Source organism: Schistocerca americana, chromosome 8 (assembly GCF_021461395.2).
Source record: "Schistocerca americana isolate TAMUIC-IGC-003095 chromosome 8, iqSchAmer2.1, whole genome shotgun sequence".
In the NCBI taxonomy this organism is placed as follows: domain Eukaryota; kingdom Metazoa; phylum Arthropoda; class Insecta; order Orthoptera; family Acrididae; genus Schistocerca; species Schistocerca americana.
In genome coordinates this window covers 124,583,968-124,609,539 of record NC_060126.1, presented here as the reverse complement: position 1 = coordinate 124,609,539, position 25,572 = coordinate 124,583,968, and the positions used below count along the sequence as shown (strand labels likewise).

The 25,572-nt window shown below is 41.9% G+C and overlaps 1 protein-coding gene across 1 annotated transcript in view; it reads left to right on the top strand.

The window, feature by feature from the left end:
• The window catches only part of LOC124545263 (microprocessor complex subunit DGCR8), a 239,163-nt gene that overhangs the window by 130,869 nt on the left and 82,722 nt on the right, over positions 1-25,572 (top strand). Inside the window, exon 7 of the mRNA XM_047124142.1 lies at positions 22,215-22,327. Within this exon, the coding sequence (XP_046980098.1) occupies positions 22,215-22,327 (113 nt within the window). The remainder of the gene's footprint in view (positions 1-22,214; positions 22,328-25,572) is intronic.

The window sequence follows — 25,572 nt, the reverse complement described above, 5'->3', positions numbered from 1 at the left end:
TTTGTATAAAATGCACCACTCACAAAAAACATTGTTTTTTACTATTCCGTTGTTGTTCTATAATTCCTTCAATATTGCTTCAACTAACATAGTGATAAGTTGTATTTCATGTGTGCAAGTGAAAAGCAGTGGTATAAAGTAAACAGTGAGATAGGTGAGAAAAAATTTGTGAGCCAAGTAAGTGGTTGGCAGGGTTCTGCTGCAACTGCGCTGTTTAATGCTTCGAGTGGGGCAACACGTCCGTGCAGCAACAGAGTTATATAATGAAAGTTTATATTATTATTGTTTAATTAAACAGTGATTTAGCTCATATAATGTAAGTTTATTTTATTATTGTTTGATTAAACTGTGATTTTGCTCATATATGCTTACCTTAGTAACATAAAGACAGCTACTATTTACATGTGTACAAAGTATGCCACATGCCCACTTGCGTTATGAAAAATGGCGCAACTGCTTGAGGGTTAAAAATCAGTGTAATCATATCTTATGAAAACAATATCGATGAGTTACAGTTGGAATCACTCAACTCGTACAGATATCTGGGTGTAACAATTTTTATGGCTCGAACATAGGTAAAGCAAGTGTAGACTTCAGTTTCTAGGATACTGGGAAAATACATTCAGCCTACAAAGGATACTGCTTACAAGGCACTTGGGTAACCATTCTCAGAATACTGCATAAGTGTGTGGGACTAAAGGGGTACTGAACATATACAAAGAAGGGTGAAACAAATGGTCACAGTTTAGTTTGATTCGCAGGAGAATGTCACAGAAATGCCATAAACCTCAATTGGGAGACACTTCAAGATGCATGCCAAATATCTAGTATTAAGTGAAGAATGTAAGATTTTTTTCAACCCCTGTGTATCACACTCACAGAGACCAAGATGACAAGATTGGACTAATTACAGTGAGCACAGAGGTGTTTAACAGTCGTTCTTCCCACACAAGATATGTGTGATATAATGCTTAATACCCTCCACCATGTATTTCACAGTGATTTGCAGAGTATTTAGTGTCTGTAATAGCATTCTAAACTATCTGTTGGTGTAATCAGTTAGGTTTTTTTAAGTTTCATTTTTTTTTCTTCAAGAGGGCATAAATTTTATAGTATTACATTTTAGATTCTTTATGTTTCAGCATTTCATTGTCATCCAGTGCTGCATTTGTTCCTTTTTATTATTGTTTTTTAATGTAATATTCTGTCAGTACTTGGAGGAACATAGGCTTATTAAAAATTGAAATACACAGTGTTAACATTCCACAGTAATATTTATTTTATATTTTGTTGTGAACTGACTTCACTCTCTCTAGTCTAAATTGTCTGGTGATGGCCTAAGGAGCTGAAAGCTCATTCTTAACAAAATATAGAATAAATGTAATTGCAGAACATCAGTAATGTTTATATCAGTTTTTAGAATGACTAGCAAACCTGCCAGTGCTTCGCAATTGGTAGATACGCATGGGAAAGGTACACATGTCCTAATGTCCTGCTCCTACTCTCTTTGTCCCCCTAATTTCTGTTGATCTCCTTCTCACCCCTCTGTGTCATCGCCTCCTTTCCCCTCTCTCTGTCCACCACCTCTTCCCCTTTCTCTCTGATCTTCTGCTTTGTTTATTGTTATTGCAAACAAAACCTCTATTGGGAGATGAAGTCACTTAAAACGAATGGGTGAATTGGTTGGGATCATTAATATTAAGGGTACAGGAGAGACCTCTGCAGGTGCTGGTTCTGTGATGGTAATAACTTCAGTGGCAGTTAGTTTTAACCTGTACATGAGTAGGGTTGCAGTGTTTTGGATGATTCAGATTCCATAGTAATATTCTAATCATAAGATGGCAAGCCATAAATACATTATCCCTCTTTTCTCTTAAACGTGACTTCAAAGAAGAAAACAAAACAGCATACATTACGTGTACAGTTTTTGTTCAGAATAGTATATAAGGAGAAATAATATATTTGGAAGAAACGAATGCCTTGATGCTAATTTAAAGCTGACTGTGAGAAAGAAAATGAAACTGCACATTTTTACAGCATGACATTTTCTATCTTGCAGTTGGTTTTACCAGGAAATCTGTACATCGTTGTTTAAAAGGTACGTAACTAAGTCTGTCTGAAAGTTAGTAGGGTATTGTGTAACAGTTTGAAGTAAAATGGCAAAGAACTTTTTTGGAATTTTTGCTAACAACATTTCCCTTTATATATTAAATGCATGTTTACACATTACATATATCTGAAAAATATACAGCCAGTGTCTGTCTGAATGTTTATTAGAGCATCGTGTAAAAATTTGAAATAAATTGATCAAGAACTTTTCAAGGTTTTTACCAACAATGTTTCCCCTTTATGTATTACATATTTTCCATGTATACGAGTTTGTGGCTAGAAAAAAACCGGACTAGTACTGGTGAAACAATAAAACGAATGCAATAAGGCTGAAAGTCGTGTGGCCTGTCACGTGACTCTCGCTCCGCCTACTGCTCGAGTTTCATCTGCCTCCTGCACTCAGTCTGCCCGTGGCGTCTGTTTTAAGTAGTTGACGTTTTGTCTGTGCGTCGGAAAATGTTGAGTGTACAGAAAGAACAGCGTGTTAACATCAAATTTTGTTTCAAACTAGGAAAATCTGCAAGTGAAACGTTTGTAATGTTACAACAAGTGTACGGCGATGGTTGTTTACCGCGAACACAAGTGTTTGAGTGGTTTAAACAATTTAAAGATGGCCGCGAAGACACCAGTGATGACACTCGCACTGGCAGACCATTGTCAGCAAAAACTGATGCAAACATTGAAAAAATAGGTAAACTTGTTCGACAAGATCGCCGTTTAACAATCAGAGCAGTCAGCAGTTAACAGGAGTTGACTTGTTGTCTTGTCGAACAAGTTTACCGATTTTTTCAATGTTTGCATCAGTTTTTGCTGACAATGGTCTGCCAGTGCGAGTGTCATCACTGGTGTCTTCGCGGCCATCTTTAAATCGTTTAAACCACTCAAACACTTGTGTTCGCGATAAACAATCATCGCCGTACACTTGTTGTAACATTACAAACGTTTCACTTGCAGATTTTCCTAGTTTGAAACAAAATTTGATGTTAACACGCTGTTCTTTCTGTACACTCAACATTTTCCGACGCACAGACAAAACGTCAACTACTTAAAACAGACGCCACGGGCAGACTGAGTGCAGGAGGCAGATGAAACTCGAGCAGTAGGCGGAGCGAGAGTCACGTGACAGGCCACGCGACTTTCAGCCTTATTGCATTCGTTTTATTGTTTCACCAGTACTAGTCCGGTTTGTTTCTAGCCACACCTCGTATTTAAAAAATGTGCATCTGAAAGTTTATTAGAGTATTGTGTTGGAATAGGAAACAAATCATTGATGAATTTTTTGACATTTTTACTAATGGACTCTTTACTGCATTCATATTTATGTACAAAAAACACTTTTAAAAATGTAGCCTATGTCTGTCTGAATGCTTCTTAGTGTATCATTTAAATATTAGAAGTAAAATGACCTAGAACTGTTTGATAACAAAGTTTCCCTTTTTGTATTATATATACATTTTATACACTGCATATATTAAAGAAATATGTAGCGTATGTCCACCTCAAAGAATATTGTAGTAGTATCACGTAAAAATCTGAACAAAATCGGTCAAGAACTTTTTGAGACTTTAGTTAACAAAGTATCCTGTTAATGTGTTAGATAAATATTTATATTTCATCTGTATTAAGTATAACCTATGTCTATCTGAATGCTTATTAGACAACCATGAGTAATTTGAAGTAAACCAGTAAAGTACTTTTTGAGGTTTACTAAGTACATTTCCCCCTTATGTTGTAATGTTTATATACCGTATATGATATTCGTTAAAATTTCTCTTCCTTGTACTATGTATATATTTATGTACCGCATATCAGAGAAGGAAAGCTGCTACTCAACATATAGCGGAGATGCTGAGTTGCAATAGGCACAACAAAAAGATTCACGCAATTGTAGCTTTTGGCTATAAAGGCCTTTGTCAGCAGTACACACACACACACACACACACACACACACACACACACACACACACACACACACACACACACAACTTGCACACACGTCTGCAGTCTCAGAGAACTGAAAACACACTGCAAGCAGCAGCACCAGTGCCAAACAGAGTGGCGACTGGGTTGGGGGTGAGGAGGAGGCTGGGGCAGGGAGGAGGAGGGATAGTATGGTGGGAGTGACGGACAGTGAAGTTTTGCAATTTAGACGGAGGGCAGGAGAGGAGGAGGGAGGAGGGGCTAAGTAGCAGAAAGGAGAGAAATAAAAAGAAGAAATCAAAAGATTGGGTGTGTCGGTGAAATGACAGCTGTGTAGTGCTGGAATGGGAACAGGGTGGGGGCTGGATGGATGAGGACAGTGACTAACAAAGGTTGAGACCAGGAGGGTTACGGGAGCATAGGATGTATTGCAGGGAAAGTTCCCGCCCGCACAATACAGAAAAGCTGGTGTTGGTGGAAGGATCCATATGGCACAGGCTGTGAAGCAGTCATTGAGAAGAGGGGTATCATGTTTGGCAGCGTGTTCAGTAACAGGATGGTCCACTTGTTTATTGGCCACAGTTTGTCGGTGGCCATTCATACGGACAGACAGCTTGTTGGTTGTTGTGCATACATAGAATGCAGTGCAGTGGTTGCAGCTTAGCTTGTAAAAGGCCACCTCAAAAAGCTTTCCATCCTGCTCACTTCCTATTCCCGCCTTAGAGTACCACTGTCCACCACTTCTACAACAACCTCCAAACCTCCCCCACGCCCGCTCATAGCTGACAAACCCTGTCTTGCAGACCTACTACAGTTACCCCACCCTCCAAAACTCCCTCCCATCACCATACAGAACCCATGAACCTAAAGGACCCGTAACACAGTTATGAACCTTTCCTCCAGAAGCCTTAGTCCCACAGAAATATCAGCCCTTTCCAAAGGCCTCACCTTTTGCCCCACTCCCACATTCAACCATGCAGGGCTAGTTAAAGACCTCCTCTCCTTCTCCCGGTCCCTACAGTGGAAACACTTTTTCGCCACCAACCCGACCAATCAGACGCAACCAAAGATCAACATTAAACCTTGCCTAACTCAGTTCACTCCTCTATCCAACCGTCCAACCCCACTGCTTCCACACCACCCCCTGTTAACTTCCCAGAATTCCTTAAGCTTGAACATTGTCTCACCATCATTCCCCAAATCCCTCAACGTGCAAACTAACCTTACATCTGCAGAAATAACCACACTCCACAATCTAAAAACTGATCCTGACCTTATAATCCTACCTGCAGACAAAGGCTCCACCTCTGTTGTTTTGAACCACAAGGATTATTTTGCAGAAGGACTCTGTCAGCTGTCAGATACTTCCACCTACAAACCATTCCACAATGATCCCATTCCAGTAATCCAGCAGGATCTCCAGTCACTACTCAAATCCTTAGGCCCGTCCCAGAACCTCTCTCCAGAGTCCATCTCTCTACTTACCCCTACAACTCCCCACACTACCACATGCTTCCTAAAGTCCATAAACCCAACCACCCAGGACGCCCCATTGTGGCCGGTTACTGTGCCCCCACTGAGAGAATCTCTGCTCTCATAGACCAACACCTTCAGCCTATGACCTGGAACCAATCCTTCTATATAAAAGATACCAACCATTTCCTCGCCTGACTCTCCACAGTTCCTGTCCCTTTGCCACACGGTGCCCTGCTCTTCACTATTGATGCCACCTCCCTGTACACTAACATTCCTAATGCCCATGGCGTTACTGCTATCGAACAGTACCTTTCCAGATGCCCTACAGATTCCAAACCAACAACCTCCTTCCTAATCTCCATGACCAACTATATCCTCACCCACAATTACTTCTCCTTTGAAGTCATTACCTACAAACAAATCCACAGTACTGCTATGGGTACCCACATGGCACCACCCTATGCTAACTTATTCATGGGCCATCTAGAGGAATCCTTCCTAAAAACCCATAATCCTAAACCCCTCACTTGGTTCAGATTCATTGATGATATCTTTGCTATCTGGATTGAAGATGAGGACACATTATTCACATTCCTCCAGAACCTTCTCCCCCATTTGCTTCACCTGGTTCTACTCTACCCAACAAGCCACCTTCCTAGATGTTGACCTCCACCTTAGGGATGCCTGCATTAGAACCTCCATCCATGTCAAACCTACTAACGACCAGCAATACCTCCACTTCGCCAGCTGCCACCCATTCCATACCTAGAAGTCCCTTCCGTACAGCCTAGCCGCTCGTGGTCATCGCATCTGCAATGACGAACAGTCCCTCTAAAAATATACGGAGGGTCTCACTGAAGCCTTCACTGACCGTAATTATCCTCCCATCCTTGTACAAAGATAAATCTCCCATGTCTTAACTTTCCAGTCTCCCACCACCTCCCAAAGTCGCACAGTCTGGCCGCAGAGGAGCATTCCCCTCATAACTCAGTACCATCTGGGACAGGAGCAACTGAATTACCTTCTCCGCCAGGGTTTCGATGACCTCTCATCATGCCCTGAAATGAGAAATGTCCTACCCACTATCCTTCTTAACCCTCCTACCGTGGTATTCTGCCGACCACTGAACCTACAGAATATATCTGTCCATCCTTACACAAACCCTGCTCTCAATCCCTTACCTTATGGCTCATACCCCTGTAATAGACCTAGATTCAAGACCTGCCCCATACATCCTTCTACTACCACCTACTCCAGTCCGGTCACTAACATCACCTATCCCATCAAAGGCAGGGCTACCTGTGAAACCAGTCACGTGATTTACAAGCTAAGCTGCAACCACTGTGCTGCATTCTATGTAGGCATGACAACCAACGATCTGTCTGTCTGTATGAATGGCCACCAACAAACTGTGGCCAAAGAACAAGTGGACCACCCTGTTGTTGAACACGCTGCCAAACATGATATCCCTCATCTCAATGACTGTATCACAGCCTGTGCCATATGGACCCTTCCCACCAACTCCAGCTTTTCTGTATTGCACAGGTGGAAACTTTCCCTGCAATACATCCTATGCTCCCGTAACCCTCTTGGCCTCAACCTTCGTTAGTCACTGTCCTCACCCATCCAGCCCCCTCCCTGTTCCCATTCCAGCACTACACAGCTGTCATTTCACCACTACACCCAGTCTTTTAATTTCTTCTTTTTATTACTCTCCTTTCTGCTACTTACCCCCTCCCCCCTCCGCACCTTCTCTCCTGCCCTCCGTCTAAACTGCATCACTTCACTATCCGCCACTCCCACCATACTATCCCTCCTCCTCCCCGCCCCAGCCTCCTCCTTACCCCCACCCAGTCACCACTCTGTTTTGCACTGTTGCTGCTGCTTGCAGTTCTCTGAGACTGCAGACGTGTGTGCAAGTTGCGTTTGCGTTAGAGTGTGTGTGTATGTGTATGTGTGTCTACTGCTGACAAAGGCCTTTATGGCCGAATGCTACAATTGTGTGAATCTTTTTGTTGTGCCTATCACGACTCAGTGTCTCCACTATATGTTGAGTAGCAACTTTCCTTCTCTGGTATTGTTACATTCCATTCTGGATTTTACATTCTTTGATTTATGTACCACATATATTTTTTTAAAAGTATTATACATCTGTCTATATGTTTATTAGAGTATCATAAGTAAATTGATCACAAACTTTTCCAGATTTTTGGTAACAACTTATAGCTAAAAGCCGCTACCAAAAATCTCAAAAAGCTCTTGACCAACTTACTTCAGTTGTTGTATGATACTCTGAGTAACATAGTGTATACAATATATAAATATATGTGTAATTTCTAAAGGGGAAACTTTGTTACTAAAGACATCGAACAGTTCTTGACTGATTTATTTCAAATTTTTAAATAGTACTGTAATGAATATTCGGACGGATACGGGTTGTATATTTTAATGTATGAATATATATGTAACACGTAAAGAGGAAACATTGTTTTCAAAATTCCCGAAAAGTTCTTCTACATCTACATGTACATCGATATTCTGTAATTCACTGTACAGTGTCTGGTGGAGGGTAGCCTGTACCACTTCTGATCATTTCCTTTCCTGTTCCAGTTGCAAATAGAGGAGGGAAAGACAGTTGTCAGTTTACCCCCATAAGAGCCCTGATGTATTGTATCTTATCTTTGTGGTCCTTAAGCACATTTTATTGTTGTAAGCAGCAGAATCATTCTGCAGTCAGCTTTGAATGCCGGTTCTCTTAATTTTCTCAACAATGTTTCTCAAAACAATGTTGCCTTCCTGCCAGAGACTCCCATTTGACTTCCTGGATAATTGTCGTAATGCTTGTGTGGTGTTTGAACCTATCAGTACCAACTCGAGCATCCTGCCTCTGAATTGCTTCAGTGTCTTATCTGACCTGGTATGGATCCCAAGCACTTAAGTAGTATTCAAAAATAGATCACACTAGTGCTCTGTTTTGTGGTCTCCTTTACACTCTTCTAGAATTCTCCCAATAGGCCAATGTCAACCATTCACCTTCCCTACCACAATTCTCACATGCTCGTTCCATTTCATATCGCTTTGCAATGTAATGCCCAGATATTTAAACAACATGACTGTTCAAGCAGGACACTACTAATGTTGCATTCGGACATTACAGGTTTGTTTTTCCTACTCATCCGCATTAACGTACATTTTTCTACATTTAGAGCTAGCCGTCATTCATCGCACCAACTAGAAATTTTGTCTAAGTCATCTTGTGTCCTCCCACAGTCGCTCAACTTTGACACCGTACCTTACACTGCAGCATCACCAGCAAACAACTGCAGATTGCTGCCCACCCTGTTTGCCAAAACATTTGTGTGTATAGAGATTAATAATGGTGCTATCACATTTCCCAGGGACACTCCTGATGATACCATTGTCTGTGATGAACCCTCGCTGTCGAGGACAACTTACTGGGTTCTATATTACAAAGTCGTCCAGCCACTCACACATCTGTGAACCTATTCCACATACTTGTATCTCCTTTAACAATCTGTAGTGGGGCACCACGTAAAACACTTTCCAGAAATCTAGAAAAATGTAATCTGCCTATTGCCCTTCATCCACAGTTTGCAGTATATTCTGTGAGAAATTGGCAAGGTGAGATTTGCAATAGTGATGCTTTCTAAAACAAGTTTAAAGTAAACTTTCACACAGTGCTATAGCAGATGTTCAGGTGCAATGGGCTGCATATTGTTTAACCAACAGTGTACAGGCATTTTGTTAAAACTAACTTGTATGAAGAAAATCCTGTGCTGTGGTCTGCTGTGAAAACGTGTGGCATCGTAGCCGGCTGGGGTGGCCGAGCGGTTCTAGGCGCTACACTCTGGAACCGCACGACCGCTACGGTCGCAGGTTCGAATCCTGCCTCGGACATGGATGTGTGTGATGTCCTTAAGTTAGTTAGGTTTAAGTAGTTCTAAGTTCTAGGGGACTGATGACCTCAGCAGTTGAGTCCCATAGTGCTCAGAGCCATTTGAACCATTTGTGGCATCGTATTATTTCTGTCTGTCAACCAAACTGCTTCTGAGATATATATCCTTTCTGATTATATACAGGGTGATTATAATTAAAGTTAAACTTTCAAACCACTGTAGAAATAGCACCACTGGTCAGAATGACGTCTAATTGGAACTGAATATTATTGGAGAAGGTGGAAAACGTATGGCAGTAAAAAAATAGTTACAAAATGTAGCAATAGATGGCACTGTAAGCATCATAATTTAATAGTGGTAGACTTCAAATGACAAATGAATCATACAACACCTAAGGTGTACGTTTGATGCTAAAGAAACTGAATTATTCAGTGTGCACAGGCGCACAGGTGTGATACTGTTAGTTATGTAAGCCCATCCACCACAGCAAGGTCATATCACATCAGATGGGATAAATCAGTTTTTAATTGTGGGTCACGTTCAGAATGTGTTGTGCAAGGCATGCCTTCAATGCAGCAGCAAAGTTTTCAATCAGAACACTGAACACAACATCTTTCAGATTGTCCCACGGCAAGAAGTAACAGGGATTAATCAGGTGATCAGGACTGCCAGGCTGTAGGGAAATGGCAGCTGATAATTCTAGCATTTCCGAAATAGCACTTCAGGAGCTGCTTAACTGGATTTGCAATGTGCGGAGGTGCGCCATCTTGCATGAAAATGATAGCATCCACACAATCACACTGTTGGAGAGCTGGAACGACATTCTTATGTAAAAGACACTCACAGTGCTTTCCAGTAACGGTACAGGTAACAGGACCGGTAGCACCTGCCTCTTCGAAAAAATATGGCCTTATGATAAATGATGCTGTAAACCTGCACCATATATAGTGACCTTTTCAGGATGAAGTGGTACTGGTTGATTTGTGTGTGGTTTTTCCGTTGCCCATATTAGACAATTCTGTGTATTGACATAACCTGTCAGCTGGAAGTGGCCTTCGTCTGTCCACAAAATCTTCCACAGCCAATCATAGTCTACTTCCATATGAGCAAGAAATTCTAAAGCAAAGGTCTCTCTTGCTGGTAGGCCAACAGGAAGCAACTCTTGCACATGGCTAATTTTGTATGGATAGCAAAGAAGGATGTTTCATATGATTATATGCACTGTGTTCTTAGGTATGTCCAATGTTCAGGCAATTCTTCATGCACTACAGGTTTGCACACCACTACTTGTCTCATTCTGCATTGCTGTGCCCATTGCTTCCACTGACATCGAATCAATTCGTTTCCTCCCTGTACCAGGTTGAACACCAAAACAACCCGTCTTTTCGAATTTCCGAATCGTTTTCTCCAGATCCACGGCATTCATCAGACCAATGCATTTTTTCAAACCCTTCAGTGTCCAGAACTTCTGCAGAGCGATGTGTGCCCAGTCATCATTCTTGTAATACAACTTTACAGGCAGAGCGGGGTGTAAGGCTAGTTCGCGTCCGTAGTAGAATAATACACGTGCACCCTGGGTAACGCTAAGTGAACTAGCACTAAAGGCAACCAGATAATCCAGATAATCCTGTGCTGGATCTCCTGGTAAACACATCATGAATGATACCGACCAAATGAACGATGAAGAATTGACTAGAGCACTCGGACCGTGCCTCCGAGTCTGCCACCTAAACATTGAAGGCATAAGTAGGAGCAAATGTGAATTTCTCCAGAGAGTTCTCACTCAGAACAAAATCGACATAGTCGCGATACAAGAGACTCATGCGGAAAACATAGATCAGCTGGCCTCTAGAGGAAAAATCCCTGGATTTGAGATACTGGGAGCCACCTATCACCGCAATTACGGCGTGGCAACCTACATACGAAATAAGATAGAAAATGCTTCCCTGTGTAAGATATCTACAGACAACAACATACATGAAGTTGCTGTCAAAATTGGCGAGACCACTATAGTTAACATCTATAAGCCTCCTGGCTGTCCATGGCCTCCAGAAGTACTCCAAGAATATCCCCACCCTGCTATCTACGTAGGAGACTTTAATAGTCACCATGAGAACTGGAAGTACGCACGAAACGACCAGAACGGTGAATCCCTGATGAGCTGGAGTGAGGAGACTAACACCCACCTGATTTTCGACGCCAAGGACTGCGGAACATTTCGATCAGCAGCGTGGAGACGAGATTATAACCCTGATTTATGTTTTGTCACTAAAAACAAAAACAACCAACTGCTAGCCGCAACTCGTGAAGTCCTGTCTGATTTCCCACATAGCCAGCATCGCCCTGTTATCTTAAAAGTCGGAATTAACATCCCAATCATAAAATCCTTTCCTCGCCCACGATGGAATTTCCAGAAGGCAGACAGGGCCACCTTTGCAGAAAACCTTGACAAGTGTCTAGGTTGGATACCCCCGACTAGGGACAACTATGACAGATTTGTGGGAGCAGTCATCGCCACGGCTAAGAGGAATGTACCCAGAGGCTACCGGAAAGAGTACATCCCTGGCTGGAATGAGAGATGCGAAGACCTGTACCAGGAATTTACCGAAACCAACAACCAAGAAATCACGGACGAACTGTTGCACAGCTTAGACGCAGCTCGACGGGAAAAATGGATGGACACCGTGGAGAATCTAGATTTCACTAAATCCAGTAGGCAAGCATGGACCCTACTCCATAACCTGGGAGGCAGTAAACGTAAAATAAAAGACACCCACCCGATAACCCCTAACAATGTGCCCGCACACATAGTTAGAACCTCAAGAGCACCAAGGGACAGAACACACACCACGACCGTCAAACGTGAATTAAGTTGCACCGACCAGATCATCTCCCTAGCAACTCATATAGAGGCGAGCTTTCAGAAAAAACTCAAAACATCAGTAGCCTTTATTGACCTATCAGCCGCTTATGATACCGTTTGGCGACAAGGCCTGATATTTAAGTTGCTGCGAGTCATACCATGTAATAAGCTGGCCAACCTCATTGATAAGATGCTCACAGATAGATGTTTCAGAGTCATAATGGGCAACTTAAAAAGTGACCAAATGAAGCTCAACAATGGTTTACCACAAGGCTCCGTTCTGGCACCATTGATGTTTAACCTCTACATATCTGACTTACCTGAAACCACTTCTCAAAAATTCGGACATGCCGACGACTGGGCAATAGCTGCAAGAGGCAGATCAATGGAGGCAACGGAAAACACATTAACTGCGGATCTAACAAAGCTGGGAGATTACTTCCGAAGGTGGAGATTACGGCCAAACGCGACAAAAACGGAGGTGACATGCTTTCACCTCGACAATGCCCAAGCAAAAAGAAAGCTCAACGTTCATTTCGAAAACAGGCAGCTAAACCATAATAATTACCCCAGATATCTAGGCGTCACCTTTGACAGAACCCTAACATTCAAGGAACACCTACGTAATACAGCCGCAAAACTTAAAACTCGAAATAATATCATACAGAAGCTATGTGGGACCACATGGGGCTCTTCCGCGGCTGTACTGAGATCTTCGGCTCTGGGACTTGTCTACACAACAGCAGAATATGCCGCACCGGTATGGCTAAACAGTAAACACACAGACTTGATTGATGCTCAACTAAACTACACAATGAGGATGATATCAGGAACAATAAAGCCAACGCCTTTACACTGGCTACCTATACTGAGCAACATTCCCCCACCGGACCTGCGCAGAGAGAACGCTCTCTTACGCGAGTATGGAAAAGTGCTGAACAACGAGAAACTGCCAATCCATAAGGATGTTCCTGCCCTGGAGATGAACAGATTGTGCTCAAGACACCCCTCTTTTAAAAAGGCAAAAAATATGCATCCTCTCAACCCGGATTATGGCAACCTCTGGAAAATGCGGTGGAGAGAATCTGTGCCCCAAAACCTGCAGAATATGCCATGCATCAATGTCCAACCACCAGGATTCAATTTGACAAGGAAAACTTGGACGACCCTGAATCAAATTCGGACAAATAACGGCAGATGTGCAGACAGCCTCCACAGGTGGGGTAAAATCACCACCCCAAGATGTGACTGCGGTGCGGACCGGCAGACGATTCGTCACATCGTGGAAGATTGCCCTCTGAGACGTTTTGCAGGAGACCCCAAAGAGTTTCTGACTGCGACTGAAAGTGCAATAGACTGTGTCACAAATCTGGATGTTTGTTTGTGAACTTTTGTTTGTTATATACACTATTTTTAAACACTTTTATATCTACAACTATATGTTACACACTGTGACTACTCTTTATTTCTGTGTCTTATGATTTTTATGTCTTTTCTATATGATGTGTTATATGCCATAAGCTAAATAAATAAATAAATAAATAAACAAACAGGCAGAGCGCGTTTCTGCATTGAGACAGTCATGGTGCATGTCGCAGGTGTGAAAGGAGGAAAAGCCATGTACCCAGCGTGTTTATATCAACTTCTGTGGGTTGTGCACATGACAAGTGTTTTCATTTATGTATTCTGACACATACAGCACCATCTATTGATCAATTTTCACCCTATTTGTTTTCTTCTGCCATAAGTTTTCCTCCTTGTCTGATAATATTCCATTGCAATTTGACGTGTTTTTGATCAGTGACGTTATTTCTACAGCATTTTGAAAATTTAACTTTTAATTATAACCAAACTTTATATTTTTAAAAAAATTGTGCACATATCAATGTGTAATTTTGTTTTCTTGCTGGCAGTTGCTTTCCACAAAAAAAGTAAAGTTTGGTATATGGCTTGTCAGCTTATGATTAACCTGGTACTAGGGAATACGAACATGCAATAACAATAAGTGAGGCTCAAGGTCAAAGAGAAGAGGGATGAGGTGATGTACAGAGTCTGGGGGGGGGGGGGGGGGAGATAGACACAGAGTGGGGGAAAGAAGAGATGGACAAAGAGAAGTAAGAGGGGAAGGTGGAGAGAGATGGGGGCAGGAGGCGATGGGCAGAGTGAGGGGGAAGGAGGAGGAGATTGATCAAGAGAGGGTGAGGAAGAGGAGGTGGACAGAGGGGGGGGGGGGGGTAGGATGAGGAGGACATGGACACAGAGGGGGAAGAATTAGATTAGGATGTCGATCCAATTTCCATACAAATTTAGCCATTACAAAGCATTGCTTTTCACTAGTGGCATATACAGAGGAGTCCAAACAAGAACAAATTCTGCATCTGAAAATCCTCACAAAAGACAAACTATGTTGGGTCATGTCCAGCAGAATAATTCTACTATGGTACCGTAGATCCATAAGTATGGTGACACAACACTCATACACATACATACTCTGCAGTCTGCTGTATGTACATGGGAGACGATACTTAGTGTTGTACCACATATTATGGTTTCTTCCCATTACAGTTGTGTATGTACTGCAGCAAGAATGAGTACTTAAATGCTTTTCTGCGCACTGCAGTTAGTCTAATCCTATCTTTGTGAAACCTTACTGTGGATGTATATTTCTAGATTTTTCACTTAATACTGGTTCTTGAAATTTTGTGAGGAGACTTCATGGGGTAATTGGTGTCTACCAATTCATGATTTTCAGCATTTCTGTGATGCTCTCTCCTGAGGTAAACAAACCTGAGACAATCCTTAACAGTAAGTTTTAAAGTTTATATAAAAAAAAGTTTATAAATGTTCTGTGTTCCTCCTCCTGCTGAATGGCAATTGTATGATTCACTTCTGTGAAGGATCACTTTTTATATTATTGAGCTCACTACAGCTGTGTAATGATACCTTTAGTTGGCCAGAGTTGGAACATAAGCTGCCTCTTTTACAAAGGCCTATAAGAAAAAGGCACGTTGCCTGAAATCATGAGATCTCAGTGACCTGGGAATAAGGACCAGGTATTCTTTATCCATGTCATCTATTTATCATTGAGGAAGGAGTTGATTAAAGAATGCTTGAACATCAAGTTGTCAATGAAAAGAGCTCTGTCCTGTTGGAAAATAAAGTGTGGTGAGTCTTGGGTAAGTTGAGGAAAAAGCCATTTTCCCAACATGTTCCTGTATATTACTTCACTAACAATTCTCTCTGAAAAAAGAATGCTGTGTAAACTTTGTTTTGCTATACGTGACAAAACATGTTTGCCTTTGCTGAGTCTCTATCATGCTGCAGTATTTCACAGGGATTTTGCAGACCCCATATGCGAATGTTCGGTCTATTCCCCTTGCAGCCAAACTGAAATATTTCTTTGGCACAACAAATTAAACATATGAGAAATGCTTCATCATCCACATTTCTGACAATGTCTCCACAAAATTCAGCATGCTTCTCATTGCCATTTTTTTTCAACAATATTATGTGCAAATTGCAAGTGGTAGGGCTTGTACAGCAAATAGCATCACGAATCTCGCAGTTCAGTTGGTTGAAGTATGCCTAGTTCTCTAATAGCTCTGTTGGTTGACTTACTTGGACTATGCAGAAAACATTTTTCATTCATCTCACATAGTCATCTGGCATGCACTGCTAGCCCATAATTCATCCTTTGTAGAGACATCCAGCTTGTTGAAATTGCTTAAACCACATTTTCACACACATTTGTGCAGAAAATCACGCCAACAGTATAGACAACTGTCTGTTGAATGGGGATGGCCACACGATGTGTTTCCACATGCTATGCACCTGCAGACTTCTGTTGTCACTGGCACAAACATGCTCCAGTCCATTTGTTCTGCGTGTTTTACACATTGAGTGCTGGCCACACAAGTGGGAAATGCATTATGTTTTTATGATCTGTCTGGGGGGGGAAACAGCCCTCCAGAAAGAATGGTGCCCACGAATTTGTTACATACATAGCAGTGCATGCAGCAGCCGGTGGTGTACCTGAATTCTGTTTGTATGCTTTTCTTGTGTTATTTACTTTAGTTACTGATTACTGTATTTTGTATAGTGTAATGCGTCTATACAAAAATTAACATTCTCAAGCTGTGTCTGCACAATGTGTCACCGCTGATTTGACAAGCCTGCTCGGTAAAAGCCAGTATAACTATGTATAACTACATATGACATAGCTGGGTAGAGGGCTGGGGACTCAGAAGCTTGCTGCTCAGTTTGCAGACACACTATACCAGTCTTGCATTACTGCCATTGTAGCCATCTTATTGTATCTTATAAAGTGTCAAAATGGAGCATCTGGACAGCAAAGTAGTGATTATGGAACTGTAGAAACACCCATGGCTTTACAACATGCAGGATGAAGAGTACAACAATAGAGATAAAAAGACAGAATCATGATGAGCAGTTTCAGCGGCCATTTGGGGAGAAAACTGGGATGGAATGAATCACAAACAGAAACCAAATCTTGGTTTGCACTGACAGTAAATATTTATAAACAGTGTAAACTGAAAAGTATTCATGAATAAAACGTCAACAACCCAGTTTTTGCAGTGAGGATGTTAGCATAATGATCTTATTGTGGTACATATCCTTCAGGGAACAGAGGTAATCGGCAAATATTCTCTGATGCCACTATTAATTCCTTTTGCCCCATGTTCTGGAATACTTTCATTATGGATCTCAGTCTTCATCAATATTGCAGCTGTAATGTCTCACAAAATCATAAAGTGCCCAACATATTTGTATAACAGCATCCACGACATCCACATTAACAGTGATTGGACGATGGAAAATTATCCATTTATTAGATAAAAAGTGAAGTAGACATTCTACATAATGCCATGCTTGTGACAGCCTGTAGTTAAAGACTTTTTGTTTATTAGTAAAGCTTTTGCGGCATATGGTCTCATTATGTTGTCACTCATTGTAAAAGTCTCAGCAGCCACATACACGTAACGACTTTTCAGTCCACAAGCATCATTTGGAAGTAGTGGTGCTCTACCTGGCAAATTTAAAGTTTGATTGTAAGCATTTTACCCAATTGCTTTGAATACAGTATAATCTCCCTGATGACTATATTCCCCTACATCTGTGAATCTGAAACGATGATTATAGTCTGTTATGGTCATTAGTACAATAGAAAAGTACTTTCTGTAGTTTTAGTATTTACTGCCTGATCTCCATGGTTTAATGATTCTTATATGTCTTCCATCAATGGATCACACACCGTGAGAGACATTTCTTGTCTTCTTATACTGATCACTGATATTTTTTCAATCTTCCGTGGTTGGTGGTTTCATGTATATTCCTTTTTTAGCATCTGCCAAATGGACATGTTGTGCATCTAATGATGTGTGCAGTTGTAGATCTGCCAAGAAGAAAATCAAAATGTAGAGAACACATTGAAGTTCCAATCCCTAGATACATGTAAAATTTGATTTGATTTGTGAAGCCCTATGGATCTTATTTTCATTTATATTTTGCATGACACTTTTTAGGAAATTCTTATTTTCAAGTGAATTTTCTGTGTTTTGCGCCAGTTATTGTGATGTTTTTCCATGTGCGAGGTGCAGCACTGTTAGTTAAAAATGGCACTTTTTATAGATTACCCGATACCACTGGATAACTATGGCAGCACACTATGTGAGGATGGCGTTCTTATTGATTGAATTTCAGATCACATTTGATACTAACAATAAGAGTGCATGGTAAATGTTACTACTTGTTGCACTGCCACACTACTGATGTGATTTCCCTGGGTTTCATGCTGTGTAAGAAAAGTACTTGTGTGGCCAGCACTGACAAAGTCCTGTGTGTTGCATAAATTCAGGTACAAATGTGTGTGAAAAATATAATTGTGTGGCCATAGTCTTAGTTGGTACTTCAGTGCTAAATCAGAGACAAAAGGCCCTCTGCACAGAAATTGTCAATTTACTTATTCCATACTCAAGAAGAAAGAAAACCTTTTGCTATGTGGTGGCCATTGGCCATCTTGCCCACAACTGATGTGAAATAGCTGTCTGTTGACACAAGCTCTGAGGCAATCATTTCTGCCACTATCAGTGGTAATCAAAACTTTAGAGTCACTTCTTTCCAATTATGTGTAGGTTTTTCACATCCAATCTGAAACAGTCATTCTTTACAACCACAAGCTGTCGACAGAAGACAAAAAAAGTGAGTGTGAGGGTTTTCTTTATAGGGTGGCGATGTTGAAATAATGCTTGCTCACATTATGCTTTCTGCTGTAGCCTGAACAAATTCTTAGGAAGTGTATATACAGATGTATAGGCACATTTGCATTGAGTAACCAATTCATTTACATAAAAATTGAAAAACTAGTAGAAACCAACATGGAGGAAGATCATTTAGCATTCAGGAGAAACATAGCAACCCACAAGGTCATATTGACCCTAAAGCTTTTATTAGAAGATATACTACAGAAAGGCAAACCTGGTTATAGCATTTGTAGACATTGACAACATTGACTGGCATACACTCTTCGAACATCTTGGGGATGTAGGATAATAACATACATAGTGCAAGGTTACCCACAATTTGTGCAGAAACCAGACTACAAAGAGTCAAGTTGAGGAGGGAGTGAGACAGGGTTGTAGCGTCTCCCCCATGTTGTTCAATCTATACAATGAACAAGCAGCAAAAGAAACCAAGAAAAAATTTGGAGACAGAATTAGAGTTCAGGGAGAAGAAATAAAGACTTTGAAGTTAGCTGATGATGATACAATTCTGCCACACACAGCAAATGACTTGGAAGAACTTTTGAATGGAATACATAGCATCTTGAAAAGAGGTTATAAGATGAACAACAACAAAAGCAAAACAAGGGTCATGGAATGTAGCTGAGTTAAATCAGATGATGCTGGAGGAATTAGATTAGGAAATGAGACACTAAAAGCAGTCAAATAGTTTAGTAGTTGGACCAAAAAATAACTGTTGATGGCCAAAGCAGAGAGGATATTGTTATAACCAGGAATAACACAATAACCTCTTCAGTCTGGTTTATTAAATCACAAATCACTTTTTAACAATTATGTTAGCCAAGCGTTTACCCAGGCTCACACTCAGAAGTAATGCAGAATTAAAGTTTGGGTATACCAATGTCCGACTGTGCATGGTGGGGTGCACGTCCCGTAATTATTCCTAAGTTCAGTGAAGTTCAGTCTCTCCAAGTGAAGTCGCAAGATTTTCCGCCAAGCAGCCAGGTAACCTTGAGTGGTGCGGCGAGTCATCCACAAGCAGCTGGAACACGGCGTACTGCACTTGCCGATGAGAACTGTCGTTTGCGGCGGCGGCTGGGTTTATATAAGGCTTGCTAGTTAATGGAACCGTCGGCTGGGGTCTCTGTTTTCCAGGGAAAACCAATCGCAATGTTTCCTGGCGTAGCCAGTTGCTGTGTGCTGACAATGTGCGCGCGCGTAGGCGGCCAGTGATGGTAGCCGCGAGCTGCCCGGAGAAGTGCGGCCAGCGATGTATTTCTCAGCCACGTAAGGGAGCGTGCGTGTGAAGATGGCCAGCGATGGAAGCAGCCCAGAGAAGTGCAGCTAGCGATGTATTTGGCGGCCGCGTACTGGAGGCGCGTTGTTCGGTGTTTGTTAGAGGTGGTGTATACCACAGATATAAATTGTAGACTGGCTACAGTACAAAAATTATTTTTGTAAGAGATGGATTTGCTAACATCTAATATAAATTTAAAGGAAGTCTTTTCTGAAGGTTTTTGTATAGAATGTAGTGTTGTACAGAAGTGAAATGTGGATGATAAGGAGTTCTGCAAAAAAAATTGTAAGTTTTTTTTGGATGTTGTGCTACAGAAGAATGCTGAAAATTGAATGAACAGATCAAGTAACTAATGGGGAAGCACTGAAATAAACTGAATAAAAAAGAAATTTATGGCACAACTTGACTAAATGAAGGGATCGGTTGGTGGGACACTTCCTGAGGCATCAAGAAATTGTCTGTTTGGTGTGGAAGGAAGGAAGTGTGTTTTGGAGGGGGCGGGGGGTTAAAAGTTGAAGAGGAAAATGAAGGCTTGAATACAATAAGCAGGTTCAAATATATGTAGGTTTCAGTAGTTATGCAGAGATGAAGAGGCTTGCATAGGATAGACAAGTGTGGACAGCTGCATGAAGACTTTGTACTGAAGACTACTGCAAAAATGACCATTTTATTGGAACATACTATATAATATTCAAATGAGTGGTACTAAAAACACAAGAGAAGGCCCTGTAAGTTGCAAGACCACTTAGTCTTGCATGTGTGTGTTTCAGTTACTGTGGCACAGACATTTAATTAATCTCTGAGTTGTGGCCTTGAAGGAGCCTAAACAAATCTGCAACACAGTTATGAACCTGGCCGTCAAAAGCTCTAATCCTGTAGAAGTATCAGTCCTATGCAAATACCTCACCTGTTGCTCCCTCCCAAAACTGAATCATGCTGTGCTTGTAAAGATTTTCTCTCCTTCTCCCAGTTCTCACCAACCCTACCAATCAAACTCATCCCAAAACCGATATTAAACCCTGCCTTATTGTTTCCTCCTCTATCTGTGATTCAACCACCCAATCTACATAATATTCTTGCCTGTCCCAATTCTATCTCTGCTCCCATGGTTCATATACATGCAAAATAACAATAGGGCTCCCGAGTCAGTGTCCACATGTGTGTAAGTTCTGCTTGTGTGAATGTGTGCATGTGTTTTCTACTGCAGAACAACAACTTTGTCTGGAAGGATGGTCACTTCCAAGTTGTGTCCTTTCTACTGCAGAAGAATTACTTTGTCTGAAAGATATGGTAACTCCCTCACTGTGTCCAAGAAATATGTGGAACAGTAAGCTGCTGAGCATGTCATACAACACTGTTTGCTTGATTTCAATGACTGCCTCTCAACCCATTGCATTTGGATTCTTCTCAATGCTCCTAGCTTCTCTGAACTATGCATTTGGAACTCTCTCTGCAACATATCCTTTGTTCCCATAACCCTCCTGCCTCAATCTTTGCTAATCCTCGTTCCTCACCAAACTCTTGGCACACACCGCACTCTCTCACAGGAAGCACTACAGCATCCCCACCATCACACACACTCCTGCTTTGTTATCCTTCATCTTCCCCCACCATGCTTTTTCTGTAGCCCCACTACCCACCCCATCCCAGGCAAGGTATCTTCCCAGCCCAGAGTAGCCATAGCGTTCAGAAATGATAGTGGCCAAGTGTGTGTGTGTGTGTGTGTGTGTGTGTGTGCTTTTTTTTTTGTTTCTTCATTTGATAGATGACTTCATCTGATAGATGACTTCATCTGATAGAGGACTTTGTCCAATAGCTGAATAATATCCTACAGCCTACTTTTAAATCTGCCTTCTGCTTCTCATTGCCTCCTCTGTGAGGTGAGTAGCTGCCTATCATAGTTCATAATGTTATTGTCATTTGACCAGGATTTTCCCTTGTTTGATAACTTAACATCAATGTTTCCTTAGACCACTGTACGGACTATGCCATTGCAACATCCTAATACGGTTCAGTTAGCAACAGAATTTGTGAAAGTGCCTCCTGCATTCATCAACAACGAGGACCGTTGTCACTTGTATCAAACTAGTAATCCAGTTTTTCAACAAATATTGTGTAGCATCTTTAGTATCATCTCCGCCTATAGAAGACTTTGGTGCATTGACCAGAAGGCCAACTATGGATGTTGGTAAAATGTATTCTGTATGCTGGTGTGCACTCTGCTGAAACATTGAGGGTACAATACAGTTTCTAGTTGCTATTACAAAACTCTATTTAATCTCAGAAAATGATTACCATTTATAATTATTATTTTTCTTAAAATATGTGGCACAAAACTGAATCACTATTTCTTAAAATCTTCATTTTTTTAGGTCCTGGACAGAAAGAAGGAAATATACTAAACAAAAGAAGCAATATTTACAACTACAGCGACCAACTTTGCCAGAAGGAACAAAGCTCATTAAATTTCCTATTCAGAATGCAGGTGAGAGAAAAATTTCATTATGTTGTCCCAGTTAATTTGGTTCCAGTTGACAAGGCAGTTTAGTGTCTTAAAAGAGCAGGGAGAATGTTCTTGTCAGTATTAATAGTTGTACTTTGATGTTTCCATTATAAACTAAGTTTTGTTATTGTTTTTCTTTGCTGTAATATTGGTTTTGTTTTATGAATTGTAGTTACAAGACTATAATATTCATTAACTGTAAATTTTCTGCTGCAGTGGGATTAAAAAACGTGGTAGAGTTAAGGGTTGTTCTGCACATATACATCATGTATTCTCTGAAGCCATCGACTATTCAGTAGTGTTCTGGGTGCTCTGTTGTGAATGTCGTAGCCAGTGCGAGCATTATACATGATCTTAGTGAGTTATTTAGTGAACAATGGAAAATCCAGGATGGAATGTTACAATACAAGAGAAGGAAGCTTGCTACTCACCATATAGCGGAGATGCTGAGCCGCGATAGGCACAATAAAAAGTTCACACAATCATAGCTTTCGGCAGTCTCAGAGAGCTGAAACTACACTGCGATCAGCAGCACCAGTGCATGATGGAAGTGGTGACTGGGCGGGGGTAAGGAGGAGGCTGGCGCGGGGAGGGGGAGGGATAGTATGGTGGGAGTGGCGGACAGTGAAGTATTGCAGTTTAGACGGAGGGTAGGAGAGTGGTGCGGAGGGGGTAAGTAGCGGGGGGGAATTAAAAGACTGGGTGTGGCGATGAAGTGACGGCTGTGCAGTGCCGAAATGGGAGCAGGGAGTGGGCTGGATGGGCGAGGACAGTGACTAACGAAGGTTGAGGCTATGAGGGTTACGGGAGTGATTCCAGGGAAAGTTCCCACCTGCGCAATTCAGAAAAGCTGGAGTTTGTGGGAAGGATCCATATGGCACATGCTGTGAAGCAGTCATTGAGGTGAGGGGTATCATATTTGGCAGCATGTTCAGCTACAGGGTGGTCCACTTGTTTTTTGGCAACAGTTTGTTGGTGGTCGTTCATGCTGACAGACAGCTTGTTGGTTGTCATGCCTACATAGAATGCAGCACAGTGGTTGCAGCTTAGCTTGTAGATCACATGACTGGTTTCACAGGTAGCCCTGTCTTTGAAGTGATATGTAATGTTAGTGATCGGACCGGAGTAGGTGGTGGTAGGAGGACGTATGGGACAAGTCTTGTAATTAGGTCTACTACAGGGGTATGAATGAGTACACAGTATGGTTTGAGAGTAAATCGGAGAAAGACGGAGGTAATGAGACGTAGTAGAAATGAGAACAGCAAGAATCTTAACATCAGGATTGATGGTCACAAAGTCAATGAAGTTAAGGAATTCTGCTACCTAGGCAGTAAAATAACCAATGAAGGACGGAGCAAGGAGGACATCAAAAGCAGACTCGCTATGGCAAAAAAGGCATTTCTGGCCAAGAGAAGTCTACTAATATCAAATACCGGCCTTAATTTGAGGAAGAAATTTCTGAGGATGTACGTCTGGAGTACAGCATTGTATGGTAGTGAAACATGGACTGTGGGAAAACCGGAACAGAAGAGAATCGAAGCGTTTGAGATGTGGTGCTATAGATGAATGTTGAAAATTAGGTGGACTGATAAGGTAAGGAATGAGGAGGTTCTACGCAGAATCTGAGAGGAAAGGAATATGTGGAAAACACTGATAAGGAGAAGGGACAGGATGATAGGACATCTGCTAAGACATGAGGGAATGACTTCCATGGTACTAGAGGGAGCTGTAGAGGGCAAAAACTGTAGAGGAAGACAGAGATTGGAATACGTCAAGCAAATAATTGAGGACGTAGGTTGCACAGGAAAGGAATTCGTGGCGGGCCGCATCAAACCAGTCAGTAGACTGATGACAAAAAAAAAAAAAAAAAAAAAAAAAAAAAAAACCCAGGGGTATGAACCATGAGATAAGGGATTGGGAGCAGGGGTTGTGTAAGGATGGACAGGTATATTCTGTAGGTTCGGTGGACAGTGGAATACCACAATAGGAGGGGGGGGGGGGGGGGGGGAAGGATGGTGGGTAGGACATTTCTCATTTCATGGCACAACGAGACATAGTCAACACCCTGGTGGTACTGATTTACGAGGGGAATGCTCCTCTGTGTCCGGACTGTGGGACTTTGGGAGGTGGTGGGAGACTGGAAAGATAAGGCATGGGAGATTTGGTTTTGTACAAGGATGGGAGGATAATTACGTTCATTGAAGGCTTCAGTGAGACCCTTTGTATATTTAGAGAGGGACTGCTTGTCACTGCAGATGCGACGACCACAAGTGACTAGGCTGTACGGAAGGGACTTCTAGGTATGGAATGGGTGGCAGCTGTCGAAGTGGAGGTATTTAGTAGGTTTGATATGGTCGGAGGTTCTGATGCAGGCATCTCTAAGGTGGAGGTCAACATCTAGGAAGGTGGCTTGTTGGGTGGAGTAGGACCAGGTGAAGCAAATGGGAGAGGTGTTGAGGTTCTGGAGGAATGTGAATAAGGTGTCCTCATCTTCAATCCAGATAGCAAAGACGTCATCATTGAATCTGAACCAGGTGAAGGGTTTGGGATTCTGGGTTTTTAGGAAGGATTCCTTTAGATGGCCCATGAATACGTTAGCATAGGATGGTGCCCTCCAGGTGCCCATAGCCATACTGCGGATTTATTTGTTGGTAATGCCTTCAAAGGAGAAGTAATTGTAGGTGAGGATATAGTTGGTCATGGAGACTAGGAAGGAGGTTGTTGGTTTGGAATCCATAGGTCGTCTGGAAAGGTAGTGTTCAATAGCAGTAAGGCCATGGGCATTAGGAATGTTAGTGTACAGGGAGATGGCATCAATAGTGACACGCAGGGCATGAAATGGTTGGTATCTTTTATATAGGAGGATAGGTTCTGGGTAATAGGTTGAAGGTGTTGGTCTATGAGATTAGAGATTCTCTCAGTGGGGGCACAGTAACCGACCACAATGGGGCGTCCTGGGTGGTTGGATTTATGGACTTTAGGAAGCATGTAGAAGGTGGTAGTGAGGGAATGGGATCACTGTGGCATGGTTTGTAGGTGGAAATATCTGACTGCTGACAGAGTCCTTCTGCCACATAATCCTTGTGGTTCAAAACTACGGTGGTGGAGCCTTTGTCTGCAGGTAGGATTATAAGATCAGGATCAGTTTTTAGATGGTAGATTGCGGTTCTTTCTGCGGATGTAAGGTTAGTATGCATGTTGAGGGATTTGGGGAATGATGGTGAGGC